The 17,450-nt window shown below is 37.4% G+C and overlaps 2 protein-coding genes across 17 annotated transcripts in view; one reads left to right on the forward strand and one right to left on the reverse strand.

Annotated features, from left to right (window-relative positions):
- hspb6 (heat shock protein, alpha-crystallin-related, b6) lies at window positions 1-3,013 on the forward strand. The gene is made up of 3 exons (NM_001100958.2): window positions 1-419; window positions 1,046-1,168; window positions 1,495-3,013. The coding sequence occupies exons 1-3, from the start codon at window positions 261-263 to the stop codon at window positions 1,639-1,641; spliced, it is 429 nt and encodes a 142-aa protein (NP_001094428.2). The 5' UTR covers window positions 1-260; the 3' UTR covers window positions 1,642-3,013.
- proser3 (proline and serine rich 3) overlaps window positions 3,011-17,450 on the reverse strand; it is a 27,030-nt gene continuing 12,590 nt past the window's right edge. For 2 of the 16 annotated variants that reach the window (XM_073922784.1, XM_073922785.1), the window contains 7 exons: window positions 17,124-17,239; window positions 16,651-16,856; window positions 13,785-14,269; window positions 10,082-10,262; window positions 7,298-7,472; window positions 5,584-5,665; window positions 3,013-3,190 (listed from right to left, as the gene is read on the reverse strand). In XM_073922784.1, coding sequence (XP_073778885.1) covers window positions 3,160-3,190; window positions 5,584-5,665; window positions 7,298-7,472; window positions 10,082-10,262; window positions 13,785-14,269; window positions 16,651-16,856; window positions 17,124-17,239 — 1,276 coding nt within the window. In that variant the 3' untranslated portion in view covers window positions 3,013-3,159. Of the gene's footprint in view, window positions 3,191-5,583; window positions 5,666-7,297; window positions 7,473-10,081; window positions 10,263-11,030; window positions 11,242-13,456; window positions 14,270-15,930; window positions 16,089-16,650; window positions 16,857-17,123; window positions 17,258-17,450 lie in introns of those variants that run through there. The other 14 variants (XM_073922786.1, XM_073922787.1, XM_073922782.1 and 11 more) reach the window with 10 other exon arrangements.

Raw genomic sequence — 17,450 nt, forward strand, 5'->3', positions numbered from 1 at the left:
AACATTTTGGCATCGTGCTTCATGATTAGGTATCGGAGATCTCTGACAGCACCATCAGCTCACTTATTTATGGCATTTGTTTAAATGAGTTTATGTGAAGGGGCGGTGTTTCCGAGCTATATAAATCTCCTTAAACCTGATTGAGGGCAACACTTTTGCACTCCGGAGTTACACGAGAAGCAAATAGGCAAGTCAGACATCAAATCTAAATTTCTGAAGCAGTTTTAGGGAAAGCCTACCTTACGTATTCAACGCAGAAAATGGACTTCGACTTGCCTCCTTCTGTCCCGGTGAGCGGTATCCCATGGGAAAGGGTTCTCCCGCCGTTATTTCCACGGTTAAACGGGACCATTGGACCTTATTCATGGACGCCGACCGAATTTTTAATCCCCGTTACCGAGCAGACCGGAGCAGCAAAGGTGGAGTAACCTCTTTCTCGTCATAAAATACAAGCATAGGCCTATATATTAACATTTAAACAGCAATACTCGCCTAATTAGGCTACATAAAGATAAAGCCTAAAATAAAACGACGATTGTTTTGATTATTTTAGCTTTTACGTGATGTTTTACGATAATTTTGAAAATTAAAAGTATACATGAAATTGATTAGATAGGCTTTATCTTAATATTTCGTCGTATATAACTATGACCGATTTATAAAGTATTAGTTAACACACAAATAAACAATAATTTAATTTATAAACCCTCAAATTGTCATATTTGTTTCCCTATTTAACCCAAAATGTATTTTGAAATGTAAAATTGATAGTCAATGAAATAAATATGGAAGCGCCGATTTTCAACATTATTAAATTTGTTATTATTATGTATATTATCTTAAATGTAAATTAAACAATACAAATTAGATAAGAAAATGTTATGTAAATATAAAACTTTAAAAGTTTTTATAATGTATTTTTAAAAAAGTACTTAAGATTTTACAAAGATAAATGAATATAATAGCATTTATTTAATTAGGTAAATGTATATAAAACTAATCCAATAAGCAGAAATCTGAAGCATTGAATTGTTCTTCTCTACAGGTTACCTGTGATCACAATGGATTTACAGTGGAAGTTGACGTGAAACACTTTAGTCCTGAGGAACTGCTTGTTAAAGTGTCTGGAGATTATGTTGTGGTTGAAGGAAAACATGAACAAAAAAAGGTAAGACCCCAGCGGCATCTTTATCTGTAACAACAGTAGTTCACCTAATGACTTCTTCACTCAACCTCATTCAAATGCTTATTTTGTGAACAGTGAACACACCAAAATTACCAAAATTCTTCCAAATATCCACTTACAGTCATACAGGTTTGGCACAAGTAGATGACAGATAACAGAATTGTAATTTTTTTGGCTGAATATCCCCTTAACATGCTTTGAGATTATCAGATGTCACCCCTGCTATAAAACACTTTGTTCTGAACATCTGAGACGAGATATTCAAGAGCAAGTCTAAAAAGATGATTCATGTGTTCCTTTAATCCTAGGACGGCTCAGGACTGGTGACGCGTCAGTTTAACAGACGATATCGGATCCCAAATGGAGTCAACATCATGGCTCTGGAATCAGCAATGTCACCTGAAGGAATGCTAGTGATTTCAGCACCTCTGACACAGACAATACCTGAACACTGATCAATCACTCAACACACACAATGTTGGATTTGGTGGTTTATGAGGACTCTTCATAGATGTAAAATATTTCATAGACTATTTTGACCAGTGGTCCTAATGTATTTCTCTTTTCACATTTTTAAATTCCATAGCATAGCTTCCAGGAATCCAAAAAGGCCCACATATTAATAAATAATGTTATGATAGCTGTAATTACATTAACATATGATTGGATTGCCTCCTATTTTGACAACATGCAGGAAATGTTCATAGGCCATGATATCACCATACCTGCAAACACTCTGGTTTTTCCCAGGAGTCTCCCGTATTTCAGACCCATCTCCCGCTTTGTTATGTCTTGGAAAACTCCGCCACCGCCGCCTCCTGCCACTGACCCCACCCAATACCACCCTCCCCTGATCTCCCAGATTTTCAGAGACAAATGTTGGCAGGTATGGATAGATATCACCACATTGAAATGGTCTAGAAGGGGTGTCCAAACTCGGCCCTGGAGGGCCAGTGTCCTGCACAGTTTAGTTCCAACCCCAATCAGACACACATGGGCTAGCTAATCAAGCTCTTACTAGTCTTTCTAGAAACATCCTAACAGGTGTATTGAGGGAAGTTGGAGCTAAACTATGCAGAATAATGGCCCTCCAGGACTAAGTTTGGAGACCCCTGCTCTAGAGTGTAAAAACCACTGATTATAAGGCCTTACCCCACCTCTACCTCTAAACCCAACCCTCACTGGAGATTCGGAATGTGAGTATGTAAAACGCCCCATTAAGTACAATTTTAAACAGTTTTGAAACACAATGCATGTCCTCATAAATCCCCTTGACATTGTAATACCTAGCTCATAGCTATGCCATTATACATTAATAAATGTGTCCTCATAAACCACCAAAACCAACACACACACACACACACACACACATAATTTTAGCTTTTTTTGTTTTAGCTCTTAACGCTAAATGCGAAGCACTTAAAACTCTTGTTGGTTTTCACATTATGCAATAGTAAAGACCAAAGCAGACTTCTCCTCTCACTCCCCCTTGTGGACGAACTACTCAACATTAACTGCTGATTCCATACTTGATTCCAAGCCAGCAAAAAGATTGCATCACATTTTCCTCACCCTTGCAGTTAGTTAAGCGTGCAAAGTTTAGCATTAGCAGGTCTTCTGATCCACAGTCACACAAACTCACAGTCAGACTGAATTTATGATGATTGATATTATTTTGTGTCAGTTTCTTGCACAGATTGTTTGGTTTATCTTGATGGGTTATGATGGGATTGTACATATTTTTAAAACTGAAAGTAAATGTCATTTCCTTTATATAGTATTGGTGTGATGTACAGTTTGAATGTCAATAAATCTAATGTGGAATCTTATTTGCAGAGGTCTTTATTTAGAAATACATTAGAAAACGTTTGAATCTCAAATATAAAACAGCATTAATAAATAGTAGCAAAAATAAACACATGATATCATGTTTGAAAGGTATTATTGCATCTTTGTGACAGCAATTGTGCTCCTCAGAGGTGCTGGAGCATCAGGTCCACCTCACTGCAAAAATAAATATAAAATTAATCAAACAAAAAGTGTGTCTATATATATATATATATATATATATATATATATATATATATATATATATATATATATATATAATGTATATATATATATATATATATATAATGTATATATATAATGTATAAGCATTAACACACTCATAGCAGTGCGATGTGGGTGTATAGTGTCCCACCAGTGATGATATACAGCCATATTGCACTGCTATTAAGGGTGTCACAATCCTCCAAATCCTCGATTTGATTACATTTTCGATTCTATAGTCACGATTCGATTTTCGATTATGAATAATTAAATAATTAATAACAAATTAATTATCTGTAGCCTACCGTTTAAACTACCTGACTTGCATGGTCTTTGTTTTACCCATAAACAAATTATACAGTAAATGAATAAAAGGTAAGTTACACACATAATTACCACCTGTCAATCACTTTTTTCTGCGGGACTCGTGAATAGGCAGTGATCTGTGTCGTTATAATGGCGTCGGTAAAAAAGGTGCACAACCAACAGGAACCAGCCAACAGTATCTGAAGTGTTCGCTAAAATGACCAAGTACTTGTTTTGAATTGAATTGAACTTGTGTGAAAGTAAAAGATGGAAGCAGTCTACTGACTCGCTGACTGCCTTGACCCGCTGTCTCGAGCGCATGACAATGTGTGTGCATCTGTGTCTGTGTGTGAATGAGTGTGTGTGGTCACGTGATGTGCGTTTTCAGCGGTTGTGATGAAAGAGGGCTGCTCAGAAATGCTACACGCCAGTGTGGATGTGGATCATTGTCGTTCTAAAATGCCATTTAAAAACAAAGACATATTAGTGTAAACAGGGCCTGAGTGTGTATTTTTCATGAGCGGATTTGCAACGGGTGCGGGGCGGAGGGTCGCGATGCGCCCATCGTCTATCATCCCAACCGTAATACGTACATAGCAGAGCTTGCAAACTGTGTTTTTTTGTCGACAACACGAACGTTGTCAACATAACTCACTGGAAATCCAAAATACTTCTACACCGGCGACTTTATTGAAAGAGGAGAGGATTTAAGCTCTGTCGACGGGTCTCCTGCGTCTGCAGTTTAACAAGCACTTCAACAAGCCTGTTTTTTTCCCGCTTGGTAAGCCAAGCTAACGTGACATGGGGGCATGGCAGCATCGACAATTCTATTTTTTGATTTGATAATCGAAGTTGAGCATAAATTTCGATCGATTTCGATTAAAATAGTGATACCCTTAACTGCTATGAGTGTGATATTGTGTTTATACAACTGTTCGATGGCATAATAGTGTATATAAAAAAGAACATCAAGAACAGAGAGTCTTAAAATCCTTTTGTATGAGCAACTTCTTTCTTCCGCCTTTCATTCACATTTGCAGCTGACGGTCAGAGCAGTAGAAACCATTGCTACTTCACAAATGTCACTTTAGAGCTAGTGTTTGAATGATTCCCTAGCGTAATGTCTAAAGAGATGACGAAGCGGGTCATTTTGCTCACATTTTAGGATTATAAGGCTAAGCAGTATGAAATGCCATCAGTCTACAGAGTTTTCCAGTATTTTGCAATCTGAATTTCACAATAATTAAGCCCGAAAATGCCAGAGCAGAGCAAACACTACCAGTTTCTGTGGTGTAAATACAACACTACAAAATATACCAAAGAGAAAGATCGACTCAGAATGTGACTTACCTGATTTATAATATTTTGTTCAGCTGTAGTTTTAAATTTACGCTGAAAAAATGTTGTTTTTCGCCACTAAGGACGTATTATGCAGTCTCTGTTTTCATCTTGTGGTGGAGCATCAACCCTCACTTTCTTTGCTCTGCTCAGATAAGCTAATGGTAGGCAATGCACTGAATCCAATGCTCCAGAATTTTAAATATTTAAAAATAGGCACGATCCTAATAAATAAACATAGTTGCAATCTAAAGAACTCCATTCTCGACTAAAAAAGCCTTAAAGTACATTATGTTCTCCAACTGCGGCAATATTTGTCAAACTGTATAGCAGGGGTCACCAATCTCGGTCCTGGTGGGCCGGTGTCCCTGCAGGGTTTAGCTCCAACTTGCCTCAACACACCTGCCTGGATGTTTTAAGTATACCTAGTAAGACCTTGATTAGCTTGTTCAGGTGTGTTTGATTAGGGTTGGAGCTAAAATCTCCAGGACACCGGCCCTCCAGGAACAAGTTTGGTGACCACTGCTGTATAGTGTCCTCTGCTTGTTGCTGTATGTGGGCGGAGTAATACACAAAGGTGAAGAGGCTATACTAGTGCCGTTATTTGTAGAATATCACATGCCTATTAGCTAATCAGTTTTAAGAACCAGACAGAACTGTTGTATATGTATATCTTGAAGATAAACAGCAGAAATTCTCACCGAAGTTGATCCTTTACCCATTTTCTCTGTTGTCTGAGTACTTGCAATAATGGATCGTCTTCAAACTCCTCCCCATCAGAGTCTGTACATAAAAGTGCAATAATATAAGGAATTAAAAAAAAAATATGCATATTACACACTTAAAATAAAATATCAAACAATATTTTCCAATATACACTGAACAGAGACGAGGCATTCCAAAAAGTCTAATTAATCCATTCAAGTTAATACACTTAAAAAACTGTTAATTTTAGTAATCTTTAAATCAAAGTCTGATTATTTTCTTTCACGTTTGGAATGGTGGTCCTTCTCTGATGACATAAATTTGACAGCTTCAGCCACAATATGGACCCTTTTCACATTTTTGGGTTTCTCAGTAGCAGAAGTCATCATTGTTGGGTAAACTTGTGAATGCAGTAAATGGGAGAGTACAACAAATCATTTTTTTACAATCCATTTGCTGAAATAATGAAAACTCCACTATGGTGTTATTAAGACTTTCAGAAAAAAATGTGTCAGACAACAGCAAATATGATGACTATGATAACTAAAGCCTGATTTATACTTCTGCGACAAGTGACCGGCGTAACCCACAAAACAAAACTTTCCATCCGGAGCTCCTTCACGGGACTCCACACTTGTAAACACTCGCTCGCGCCATTTGCGCGGCTCTCGGTCCCGCCCAGACTCGTCAGCGATACCAAGCCGACCAATCACAGAGCTTATGCTACGCGTCGTTGCGACGTGTAGGTACATTTTTTGAGAGGTGCACGTCAGTGACGACGACGGCCACGGCGAAGGGCTATGCGTCAGCGCCGTAGCATACGCCGGCGTTTGACGCAGAAGTATAAATCAGCCTTAACACGTCATGATGTGTTGTGAAAAGGTTCTATTCTAAACCATGTCCCTCTTACCCCCTCTCTTTTATGCTGCGTTCCACTCCACTTTTAGATACACACTTGTGAACTTCCCTTCCCTTTTTTTCTCAGGGGAATCCCTGCCACAAGTGCGTTAGACTTCATCAAGTGAAAGAGGGAAGCTTACATGCACATACCCTCTACTTCGACCGAGGGAATGAGTCGGCTTTATATGTCCACTCCAGCACCTATATGTCCCAGAATGCAATGTGACTGTGACATCACAACAGCATAATTTTCAAGTGCTAAAGTTTAGGGCATTACATTTAAATCCATTTAGATATTCCACCTCTAGTGGACACTTGTTTAATATAATCGATCAGGATAAGGAGGGAAGTTAGTGAGTGAACTGGATACAAAATTAGGCTGGAATGCAGCCCTAGACAAGAAAATGATTGACAAAAGGAAAACCCTGCCCCCTACTCAATACTCTATTTCAGTTGGAAGAACATCAACATGCTGAAATAAAGTTAAAGCTAATTCCTGTAAACGCAGACTTAAATAAATGTACAAAAGCTAAAGCTATAAAAAAAGCATATTAAATGCAAGTAGTGTTGATGTTCATGTTCAAGTAACTTGTGAAAATAAATTTGCTTTATTTCAAAATTAAGGAACTTCTTGCTGATAAATAAAATGTAGATGTTTGAAGGATAATTCAAATGCAACATCAATTAGTATTTTGAATATTAATACTTTTAATATGTAAATCAAATGATTATTGTTCAAAATATGCCAGACAAGATATTTGTGGTATAGTTTTACAGTTGCTCATTAAGAAGTGCACGAGGTGGTCTTGCCTTCTGCGTCCTGCATGAGTTGATCTATGACCTGCACGGATTGCTGCACACCGGAACAAGAGACCGCTGGGGATTGTGGGGGTGGAGGTGGTGTGTATGCTTGAGAATCTGAAGAACTTGGAGTCTTGCATTGTGTTGGAGAATCTGAACCGGCAAACAGCACCTCAGAGACTGCCTGTCAAGGAGAAGCATTTTGTTATTTTTTCTTTATCGGATTTACATATAAAGCATAAATATAAGAGATTCACTTACCTTAAACAGGCTATAAATATGTAAATGTTCATATAGAACAGATATTTAAAATCATTTGTTCTAATAGCAGTTGGGTTCATTAACCAGCTCTAATACAGGGGTGCAAAACTCGGTCCTCGATGGCCAGTGTCCTGCAGGGTTTAGCTCCAACTTACCTTAACAGACCTGCTAGGAAGCTTCTAGTATAAGTAGTAGAGCTTGATTAGCTGGTTCAAGTGTGTTAGGGCTCTAATTCTGTAGGGCACTGTCCACCCTAGGACCAAGGCTGCGTCCGAAATCGCCTACTATACAGTAGGTACTGCATTTGAATTTAAATCTGCTACTCGACACCTAGAAAAGTACGTTCTATACAGTATGAATGTGAGAAGTATGAATGGAACTCAGACATGCTACATCCACCATTTTGTCATGATCACGTGACCTACTCACATCAGTTGCGTCGCTTAACTCCAAATAAAAAAATTTTCTCGCAGGGCATCATGGGATAGCGTTGTGTGCATTGAATGCACACTTTAAAATCTCGCCTAAAGTAGTAGGTCATCCGGCTACTTCTCACATGCTGTTTTTTTGAATTGTATAAATTCAGACATACTACTCAGCTCACTCGATTTCGGACGCAGTCCAAGAGGCCAGCCCTGCTCTAACAAGTCATATTTTTAATCTAACTTAGCACCCCTGTGTTCATGGGCATAAATGCTGTATAAAAGGTTAGAGCAGTGGTTCGCAAACTGTGGTACGTGTACCACTAGTGGTACACAGGCTTTTTTCTAGTGGTACGCGGAGGAATTAAATATGTGATGTACATGCTACACACATTTCAAAATTTATCAAAAATGATGTACATAATAAGCCATATATGACATATAGCCTATATTTCTAAGGTAATCTGCCACATTTTTTAACTGTGCAGAGTTGTAGCTGCTTTACGGGGCCTACTACGCTACTATATTTCAATACTGCTCATTTTGGTGGTACTTGAAGAGACAATTTTTTTCTGAGGTGGTACTTGATGAAAAAAATTTGAGAACCACTGGGTTAGAGCATACAGAACAGCAACACACTTAAACAGACTTCTGTATATTGTAAGTCTTAGGCCCCTTGTTCTCAGAGAAAAATAAGGTAAAGGATTCTGTTCTTGTGTTTGTTTTATTCACCTTTTTCACTGGATTTATTTTGCCTATTTGAGGACCGTTAGGGAGACGCGAGATTACCGGGAGATCATCACTCGTTTGCGGGCATCCGGAGACTCGTGAAACTTCCCACCATACTCATAATTCTCCCTTCATATAGCCGTATGCCTATTACATATCCATAAAACACAGTGATATAACCGCGCTCGTATCGGATCACTTTCTCACTGCTATCGAACCGCTCCAGGGTTAGTTTCAATCGAGCCGAGACCACCTCATTCAAGCGACCTCGGAGCGATTACTTTGGCGCGGAACAGAGCACGATTGCCCTGTTCACATATGCCAAACGAACCGCGCTAACTGGGCAAACGAGACAGGTTCCGAAACAAAAGTGTAGGTGTGAAAGCACCCTAAGAATATGTCAACTCAATTTTGACAAAAAAGTCAGACAGGACCTTATCCACCTTATAATTGTAAGGTGATGATATTTTGGCTGGTAGTTTTATGTCCTTCTCTATATTTGTGTTAAATGTTAATGTCTCAGTTTGTGTTGTGTCGGCTATAACGGTGTACCAAATTGCATCTTAGGGACATTAAAGAGATTTCAATCTAATTCAATCCATTTCCCATTCCATTTAGCAATATTTTATTAGCAAATTGGCAGATAACGTTTTTTTCCCTTACTCTTTTTTATTTTTAAAATATATTTTCTACATTAGATTGTGAAATGTCTAAACATAAAAGTAAAAACATAATCAGCTGACTTTAGCTATACTACATAAAAACATACCTGCATAAAATGAAATCAGGCTGAACAAAAATGCAAATTCACTCTCTGCCTGTAGAAGTCACTAATAAAACAGCAGGATTTCTTGGATAAAAATAACAAAGCTTTTACATTACAATACATTTACATTACAAAACAATTTAAAAAGAACCATCTAAACCTTTCTACGATGATAATTCCATAATTAATGAATACCTTCATTACACCTCAGATTTTTCCAGTATTTTATGCATCTCAAATGAGCTGCTCTGTTAAAAGACGCCATTTTATGTAGCTTCCAAATACTCCTCACACAAGTTAAAATCAAAAGATGCACAAGCATCCTGAATAAAGCTTGTGTGTAATAAGTTGTTATATTGAGTGTATATTTACTCCAGCTTTAGATAGATTTTTACAGATAAAAAAAGAAATGTATAATAATAATTATTTCTTACCTTTTGAAATATAAAACTATTAGCAAAAACCCCAAAATAAAGTACTGCATAACAAAAACTGCCCAAGCACAGCACAGTCCAATTTATGGCAGGTTACACCTCTAATATAAATGCTATGTATTGATACAATGTAATAAGGAATTTAATGAAACGTTCATATTCTCAGGGTTATGAAACAAACCTGTCCCAGAGCGTTGTGTATAGGTGAGGGTGGCGGTGCTCGGTTTCCTCCTCGTGCTGAACTTTGACACTCTTCCTGCCACCTGCTTTTTCCACTTGGCTTCTCCGGATTGCGAGTGACCCCTTCATGACCCCTGGAATGTCTGACTCTCACTGGGCTTCTGCCTGCCTCGCTAGCATGACTAGAAAAGAAAAAATAGAATTTGCAATGGCTTAATATTAAAAATAAATAAGATTGTTTGTTTTGACAATTATTATGGTCAAATGTGCCAATTTATGGACGCAATTTTTTGCATTATCAAAGTTTAACACTATGTTTTTGAGGTAAATGAGATAGTAGTAGTAACATTAAAATAAAATAAATAATTAATACAATAAATAATACACATTTAATTGATATAGGATGACAAGTCTTTTGACCATTTTTATGACGTAATATACCTTTTTTTTTTTTACTATTTAATGTTTTAAAACAGTTTTACACCTGATTATTATTTTCTATGGAAAATGTGATATGCTACAATTCAAAAGTTTCGGTTAAGTAAAATTAAAATAAAATAAACAAATAAATATTTAATTAATAAGAATAAAATAAATGCATTCATTTTCTTTTCGGTTTAGTTCCTTTATTAATCAGGGGTTGCCACGGCAGAATGAACTGCTAACTTATCCAACATATGTTTTACGCAGCAGATGCCCTTCCAGCCGCAACCCATCCCTGGCAAATACTTTTTAAAAATTATATAATTATATATTTAATTGATATAGAATGACAAATATTACTTTTATGTTACAAAAGTTTCAAATCGAGCAGCATAGTGGCTCAGTGGTTCACCTCACAGCAAGAAGGTCAGTGGTTCGAGTTTCGGCTAGGTCAGTTGGCATATCTTTGTGGAGTTTGCATGTTCTCCCTGTGTTTGCGTGGGTTTCCTCCGGGTGCTCCAGTTTCCCCCACAGTCCAAAGACATGCGCTATAGGTGAATTGAATGAACTAAATTGGCCTCAGTGTATGAGTGTGTGTGTGTGTGTGTGTGTGTGTGTGACTGTGAGAATGTATTAGTGTTTCCCAGTACTGGGTTGCTACTGGAAAGTCTGTGTAAAACATATGCTGGATAAGTTGGCGGTTCATTCCGCAGTGGCGACCACTGATGAATAAAGGAACTAAGCTGAAGGAAAATGAATAAATGAAGTTTCAAATCTATTTTACAATTTTTGACCACAAAAATATACTTACTGCCAGGGCCATTTATAGCCATAACATATTGGTGTTTCGTAACATCTAGTTTTTTTTTTTTAATGAAATGAGTTGTTAGCCCAACACTCAACCCCCAATCTGGAGGACCAGGACATACACACCTACACTAGACTAGACAATTTAGCTTACCCAATTCACCTATATTGCATGTGTTTGGACTGGGGGGGAAACCTCAGCACCCAGAGGAAACCCACATGAACATAGTATGAGTATGAGTGTGAGAGTGTATGGGCGTTTCCCAGTACAGCACTGCAGCTGGAAAGACATCCACTGTGTAAAACATATAGTGGATAAGTTGGTGGTTCATTCCGCTGTGGCGACCCCTGATAAATAAAGGGACTAAGCCGAAGGAAAATGAATGAATAAGTGATATAAGCTGAATTATTAAATAGATATACTATATAGATAATGAATAGATAAAATGGTACAAATTAATTCCATCTGTAAACATACATTGTGCAGATGAAAAAATAATAGTGTCAAGAGATGAATTGATTAATAAGCGATGGATAGACTCCACACAGAAATGCCGTTAGGGTATATGCTGAAGTATGATAAAGAACTTTTAATTTGCCAGTAACCTGGGTTAAGCACTTATGCCATTGTAAAATCGGCGCGTTTAAGGTCTGTTTTCTTTAAAATTTGCGGTCTCCACTGGCTGAGTAATATCTGATATAAAGTGGATCTCAGATTGTACAAAAAACACTGCATTATATTACATTTTCCCTGCCATGTCTTTAAAATATGAGCATTTATTTTACCCCAATATATTCAATAGAGTTTCTGCACTAGCCTGCCGATCCTGACAGGCGTGTGCAAATAAACGACTTTTTTGTTTACGTTTATGAAAACGAACTAAATGAATGCTGATGTCTATTTAACTAATTGTATTTTAACGATATTACAACATAGATGCTGTACAAGGAACCGGTATAAAATGGAAAAAAAGTCACATTAACCATTCACCGGAAGTTTATCAGTATGGAAAGAAACACTAGCTCTGCATATACCCTACTGACCCAGCCAAATAAAATTGTAAAAAATTATTTCTGACCACAAAAATAAAAATTATAAACTAGCAAAACTATTGCTCTAATAACAGTAAAAATAATAATAACAACAATTAAATATAGTTGAAGTGAGAATTATTAGCCCCCCCCCTGAATTTATTATTATTATTTTTATATTTCCAAAATGACGTTTAACAGAGCAAGGATATTTTCACAGTATGTCTGATAATATTTTTTCCTCAGGAGAAAGTCTTATTTGTTTTATTTCGGCTAGAATAAAAGCAGTTTTTATTTTTTTAAACACCATTTTAAGGTCAAAATTATCAGCCCCTTTAAGCTAAATTTTCAATTTTTAGTCTATAGAACAAACTAGCATTATACAATAACCTGCCCATTTACCCTAACCTGCCTAGTTAAACTAATTAACCTAGTTAAGCATTTAAATGTCACTTTAAGCTGTATAGAAAAGTCTTAAAATTATCTAGTCAAATATTATTTACTGTCATCATGGCAAAGATTAAATAAATCAGTTATTAGAGATGAGTTATTAAAACTGCTATGTTTAAAAATGTGTTGAAAAAAATCTTCTCTCTGTTAAACAGAAATTGGGGAAAAAAATTAACAGGGGGCTAATAATTCAGCGGGGCTAATAATTCTGACTTCAACTGTATATGTAAGGACCAAGAAAACAGCACTAAATCATTATATTGGACACTACAGGAGTAATGGCTGAAGAATATCAAACTTTGACAATGGAGGACTAAATTATATTTGGAAATATAAACTCCAATACGGGGCAACAAGGTGGTTAGCACTGTCACCCTACAGCAATAAGGTCACTGGTTCGAGTTTCTGTGTGGAGTTTGCATGCTCTCACCATGTTGGCGTGGGTTTCCACCGGGTGCTCCGGTTTCCCCCACAGTCCAAAGACATGTGGTACAGGTGAATGGAATAAGCTAAATTGGCCGTAGTGTATGAGTGAGTGAATAAGGGAGTGTATGGGTATTTCCCAGTACTGGGTTGCAGCTAGAAAGGCATCCGCTGTGTAAAACATATGCTGGGTAAGGTGACGGTTTATTCCGATGTGGCAACCCCTGATGAATAAAGGGACTAAGTCGAAGGAAATTGAAGGAATGAATTAAAATAGAAAACTAAGTTAATCTAAACCACAGGTGTCAAACTCAGTTCCAAAAGGGCCGCAGCTCTGCACAGTTTAGTTCCCACCCTAATTAAACACACCTGATCAAACTAATTGAGTCCTTCAGGCTTGTTTGAAACCTACAGGTAAGTGTGTTGAAACAGGGTTGGAACTAAACTGTGCAGGGCTTCGGCCCTCCAGGAATTGAGTTTGACACCCCTGATCTAAACAATGTTCTACAATATAGCTGTTTTTATAGAAAATAAAATAATCTAAACCTTTCAGCAGTAATACAAAGTACCGTTCTGATTTCTTCTTTTGGCTTGAAGGTGCATTCTTCTTCTTCTCTCGTCTCTCATGTTCAGTCTTTCTTTTGCCTGCAGTCTCCTTCTTCTCCTTCAGGTTTGGCCAGTGCTCCTCTGTGCTGTCAGATGTTTGTGGAGATGGAGAAGATGATCTCTGTGATCTCTGTGTGCGCTGCTCTGCTGTGCTTTCTGGGATGCTGGTTCGTGGTCTGATTTGTTTGCGGTGTTGTTGTTGCTGTGATTGGGAATAAGGAGATTCCAGATTGTTTGTGACAGTTCTACTGGAGTGCTGGCGAAGGGCTTTGGGATGGACGTCGAGGTCTGGTTGCTCTCGAATGACATCAGGCTGGAGTCTGGAGACGCTGGGGCTTGAAATAGGGAGAGTAGTTTCAAGGACTGGAGGATCGAGGCTAACGGAGGTGACTGGTGTGAAGGAGAGGTTTGCTGTCTGATGAGGCGAGCTGTTTAATGTGCTTTGCTTCTGAAAGGAAACAAGAACAGTGTATTCAGTACAAATCTTAACAGAGCAAGCACATCTAAAAAACCTAAACTAGTGGATAATGGGTTCTCTGCATCTTATTCAGAGAGAACAAACAAAGTTAAAAGCAAATGATTAATAATTTTTTTTTTTTTACATGTTTTTTATTTACCTTAAGGCAGTTTATCTGATGAAATGTTATAATGGTGCTATTTACATTTTAACAAAGAACTACAATAGCCAAAAGTATTCTTAAACTCTTGTCAGTTGACTTTTGGGTACATAAAAACAAATATATATATAATATATTCTTATATGTTCCTGGATCAACATCATACATCCAAAAATGCATTGTTGATCCTAGCCTTACCCTTAACCAGTGGTCTCAAACTCAATTTCTGAAGGGCCACAGCTCTGCACAGTTTATCTTCAACCACCTCCAACTCACACCTGCTTAATAGTCTCTAGTAGTCTTGAACAGCTTGATTAGTTGATTAGAGCTGTGGTAGATTAGGGTTGGAGCAAATCTGTGCAGAGCTGCAGCCCTCCAGGAATTGCGTTTGAGACCTATGATCTAAACCAGGGGTGCCCAACCCTGTTCCTGGAGATCTACCTTCCTGCAGATTTCAGTTGCAACCCATATCAAGTGCTACTTAATCGGTTCAGGTGTATTTGATTAGGGTTGGAGCTGCGAAAAATGCGAAATTCTGTTGTGCGGTGCTGCAAAAAGGGGTGGGATTAAACAAGGTAATTACACATTAAAAAAAGCGAGCGATTGGTCTTTATTTTAAATTCCTGGTTAGAGAGGTCAAGTTTTGATTTTTCTTCGACTGGTCTCACGCAATCATGTGATGCAATTTTACAGGTCAGAGTTTACCAAGCTTAAACTTTCCAACGCAGCGAACTGCGAAACTTGTCGCACAAGCATGCGTTTCTGGTCTGACACATTCGCATGGTTATGAATGGAAGTCTATGGGGAGAAAAGTGTAGTGTGAATCGCAGCTTCAGTAGGAAGGTAGATCTTCAGGGCTTTCCTGCCCTTAACCAAACCCCAACCCTAGCTTACCCCTAAAATCAGATGGAAATTATGGGCGAATAAGATCATGGTTTTTATTATACCTCTTCCAAAGTCATATTTAAGTAACTTTCCAGGTGCATTTTCAAACTTTTCCAGTACTTTAAAGTGTTAAATTACATGTTTACATACACACATACTTCGTGGCATTATACTAGATACTATTTGTTAGAATGCTATAGTAATACATACTATAAGAAAAGTGATGTTTTGATGAACTTTTTGTCTCTTAAATGTCATTTACTTACATTTTAAATGTGTCACCTTTCATCTTATATACATATCTATATTACTTTGATGCATTATTCATTAATAAAGTGATAATCTCCATGAATTTTGTCTTTACCTACGGTTTAAGCAAAAAAAAAAAAAAAAAAACTCAGACTCCAGCATTTACATTAAAAAAAAATATTATTCATTCATTTTCTTTTTGGCTTAGTCCCTTTATTAATACGGGGTCGCCACAGAGGAATGAACCGCCATCTTATCCAGCATTTTTTTAATCAGCGGATGCCCTTCCAGTAACCCATCTCTGGGAAAAATCCACACAAATACATATACTACGGACAATTTAGCTCACCCAATTCACCTGTATTTGGACTGTGGGGGAAACTGGAGCACATGGAGGAAACCCACGCGAACGCAGGGAGAACATGCAAACTCCACACAGAAACGCCAACTGACCCAGCCGAGGCTCGAACCAGTGATTTTCTTGCTGTGAGGCGACAGCAATACATACTGCGCCACCTTTTTAAAAAAAAATACTAAAATTATACTTATTATTTAAAAATATTTTATTATATTTTATTTATTATAAACAAATATAATTTAAGCATTTTTATGGATTTCCAGATTTATAAAGTGCTTAAAAATGATCTTTATTATTTTTTAAAGTAAAAAACTATTTTCTATTTAGTAACATTATGGCAGAAACAAATTACAATTGTATTTTCAAGCAGTTTCAAGCACTTGATCAAAAATCTAAGCAAAATGTAAGCATTTGTAAGGATTTCCAGCACCTGTACACTCCCAGTAATCTGTACAAGCTTCTAACCCTTGTTTTACGCCTTGGCATATCTGACTGATTGTTTTTTATTAGGTACAAATGTATTATGTCTTCAAATAATTTATAATCTTACTGCATATTTAATTTGAAGCCAGAACATTGATTTATTTCAATATGTTGTCTGTGTTATTTATTGTTTGTTTATCCAGAACAAATCTAAAGAGGTTTTCCTGGTAAAATAAAGATTTAAATAAATAAATAAAAACGATTTAATGTTGTTGCATTATTGTGGAATTGGTTCACCTTGTTTGGTCCTGCAGTTTGTGACAGAGGTAAATGGAGAACAGAATTGTAAAAAGGGGCCTCCAGACACCGCTGTCTAGCCTGTTCCATCTTCCTTCTCAAACGCCACTGAAACAGGATGTCATCTTCACGGCGGACACCAGACCCTTCAGAACCCACTGCTGGAGGAATAGGCATCCCTTCACACAAACCGGCCTCTAAAACCACTAAGACAGAAACAAACACATAATAAACTCTAACACGCATTCATTAACCAAATGTAACCACACAACAACACAATAACTGCAATTGTTTTACGCACTTCTTCTTTTCACAGCATTTGTGGTTAAACATGTGGGTGCATGTAAATCTGATAAGGATGTGTTTTTGAATTTGCACACAAACAGATGAAAAGGTTAAAATAGCATGTGGCATGTTACAAAATGTGCACTAAATTATGTAGATTGTGCTTTTATGTAACTTCTGCTACTCACGGTGGTTTGAAGGCATTAAGGTGGACAGGACTGGTCTTCTGAGTGGCTCATCTGTGCTGACGGGTGAGGAGAAATCAGAGCAGCCCAGACCCTCAGAGCTGATAGGCACAGAGACACTGCTGAGAGAATGCTCACTGTAAACACAAGAATAAAACTCATTGAAATATTCTGAGTTAATGATGCTGAGGTCGACTGTAACTGCAGTTTGGAACTTTCACTTTCATTCAAGAACATTTCATGCATGCCCCCCGTGACAAATAAGATATTAGATGTGAGGAACTGCTGGAAGAATGTAGTTTTAATGGAATTTGATAGCACACGTATGGG

Source organism: Danio rerio, chromosome 15 (assembly GCF_049306965.1).
Source record: "Danio rerio strain Tuebingen ecotype United States chromosome 15, GRCz12tu, whole genome shotgun sequence".
NCBI classification, from domain to species: domain Eukaryota; kingdom Metazoa; phylum Chordata; class Actinopteri; order Cypriniformes; family Danionidae; genus Danio; species Danio rerio.

Excerpts from the sequence above, each read along its gene's own strand:
- hspb6 (NM_001100958.2), top strand. The coding sequence starts at position 261 with ATGGACTTCGACTTGCCTCCTTCTGTCCCGGTGAGCGGTATCCCATGG. Across the intron at positions 420-1,045 it reads AGCAGACCGGAGCAGCAAAG|GTTACCTGTGATCACAATGG; the intron begins GTGGAGTAACCT and ends TCTTCTCTACAG. Across the intron at positions 1,169-1,494 it reads GAAAACATGAACAAAAAAAG|GACGGCTCAGGACTGGTGAC; the intron begins GTAAGACCCCAG and ends CTTTAATCCTAG.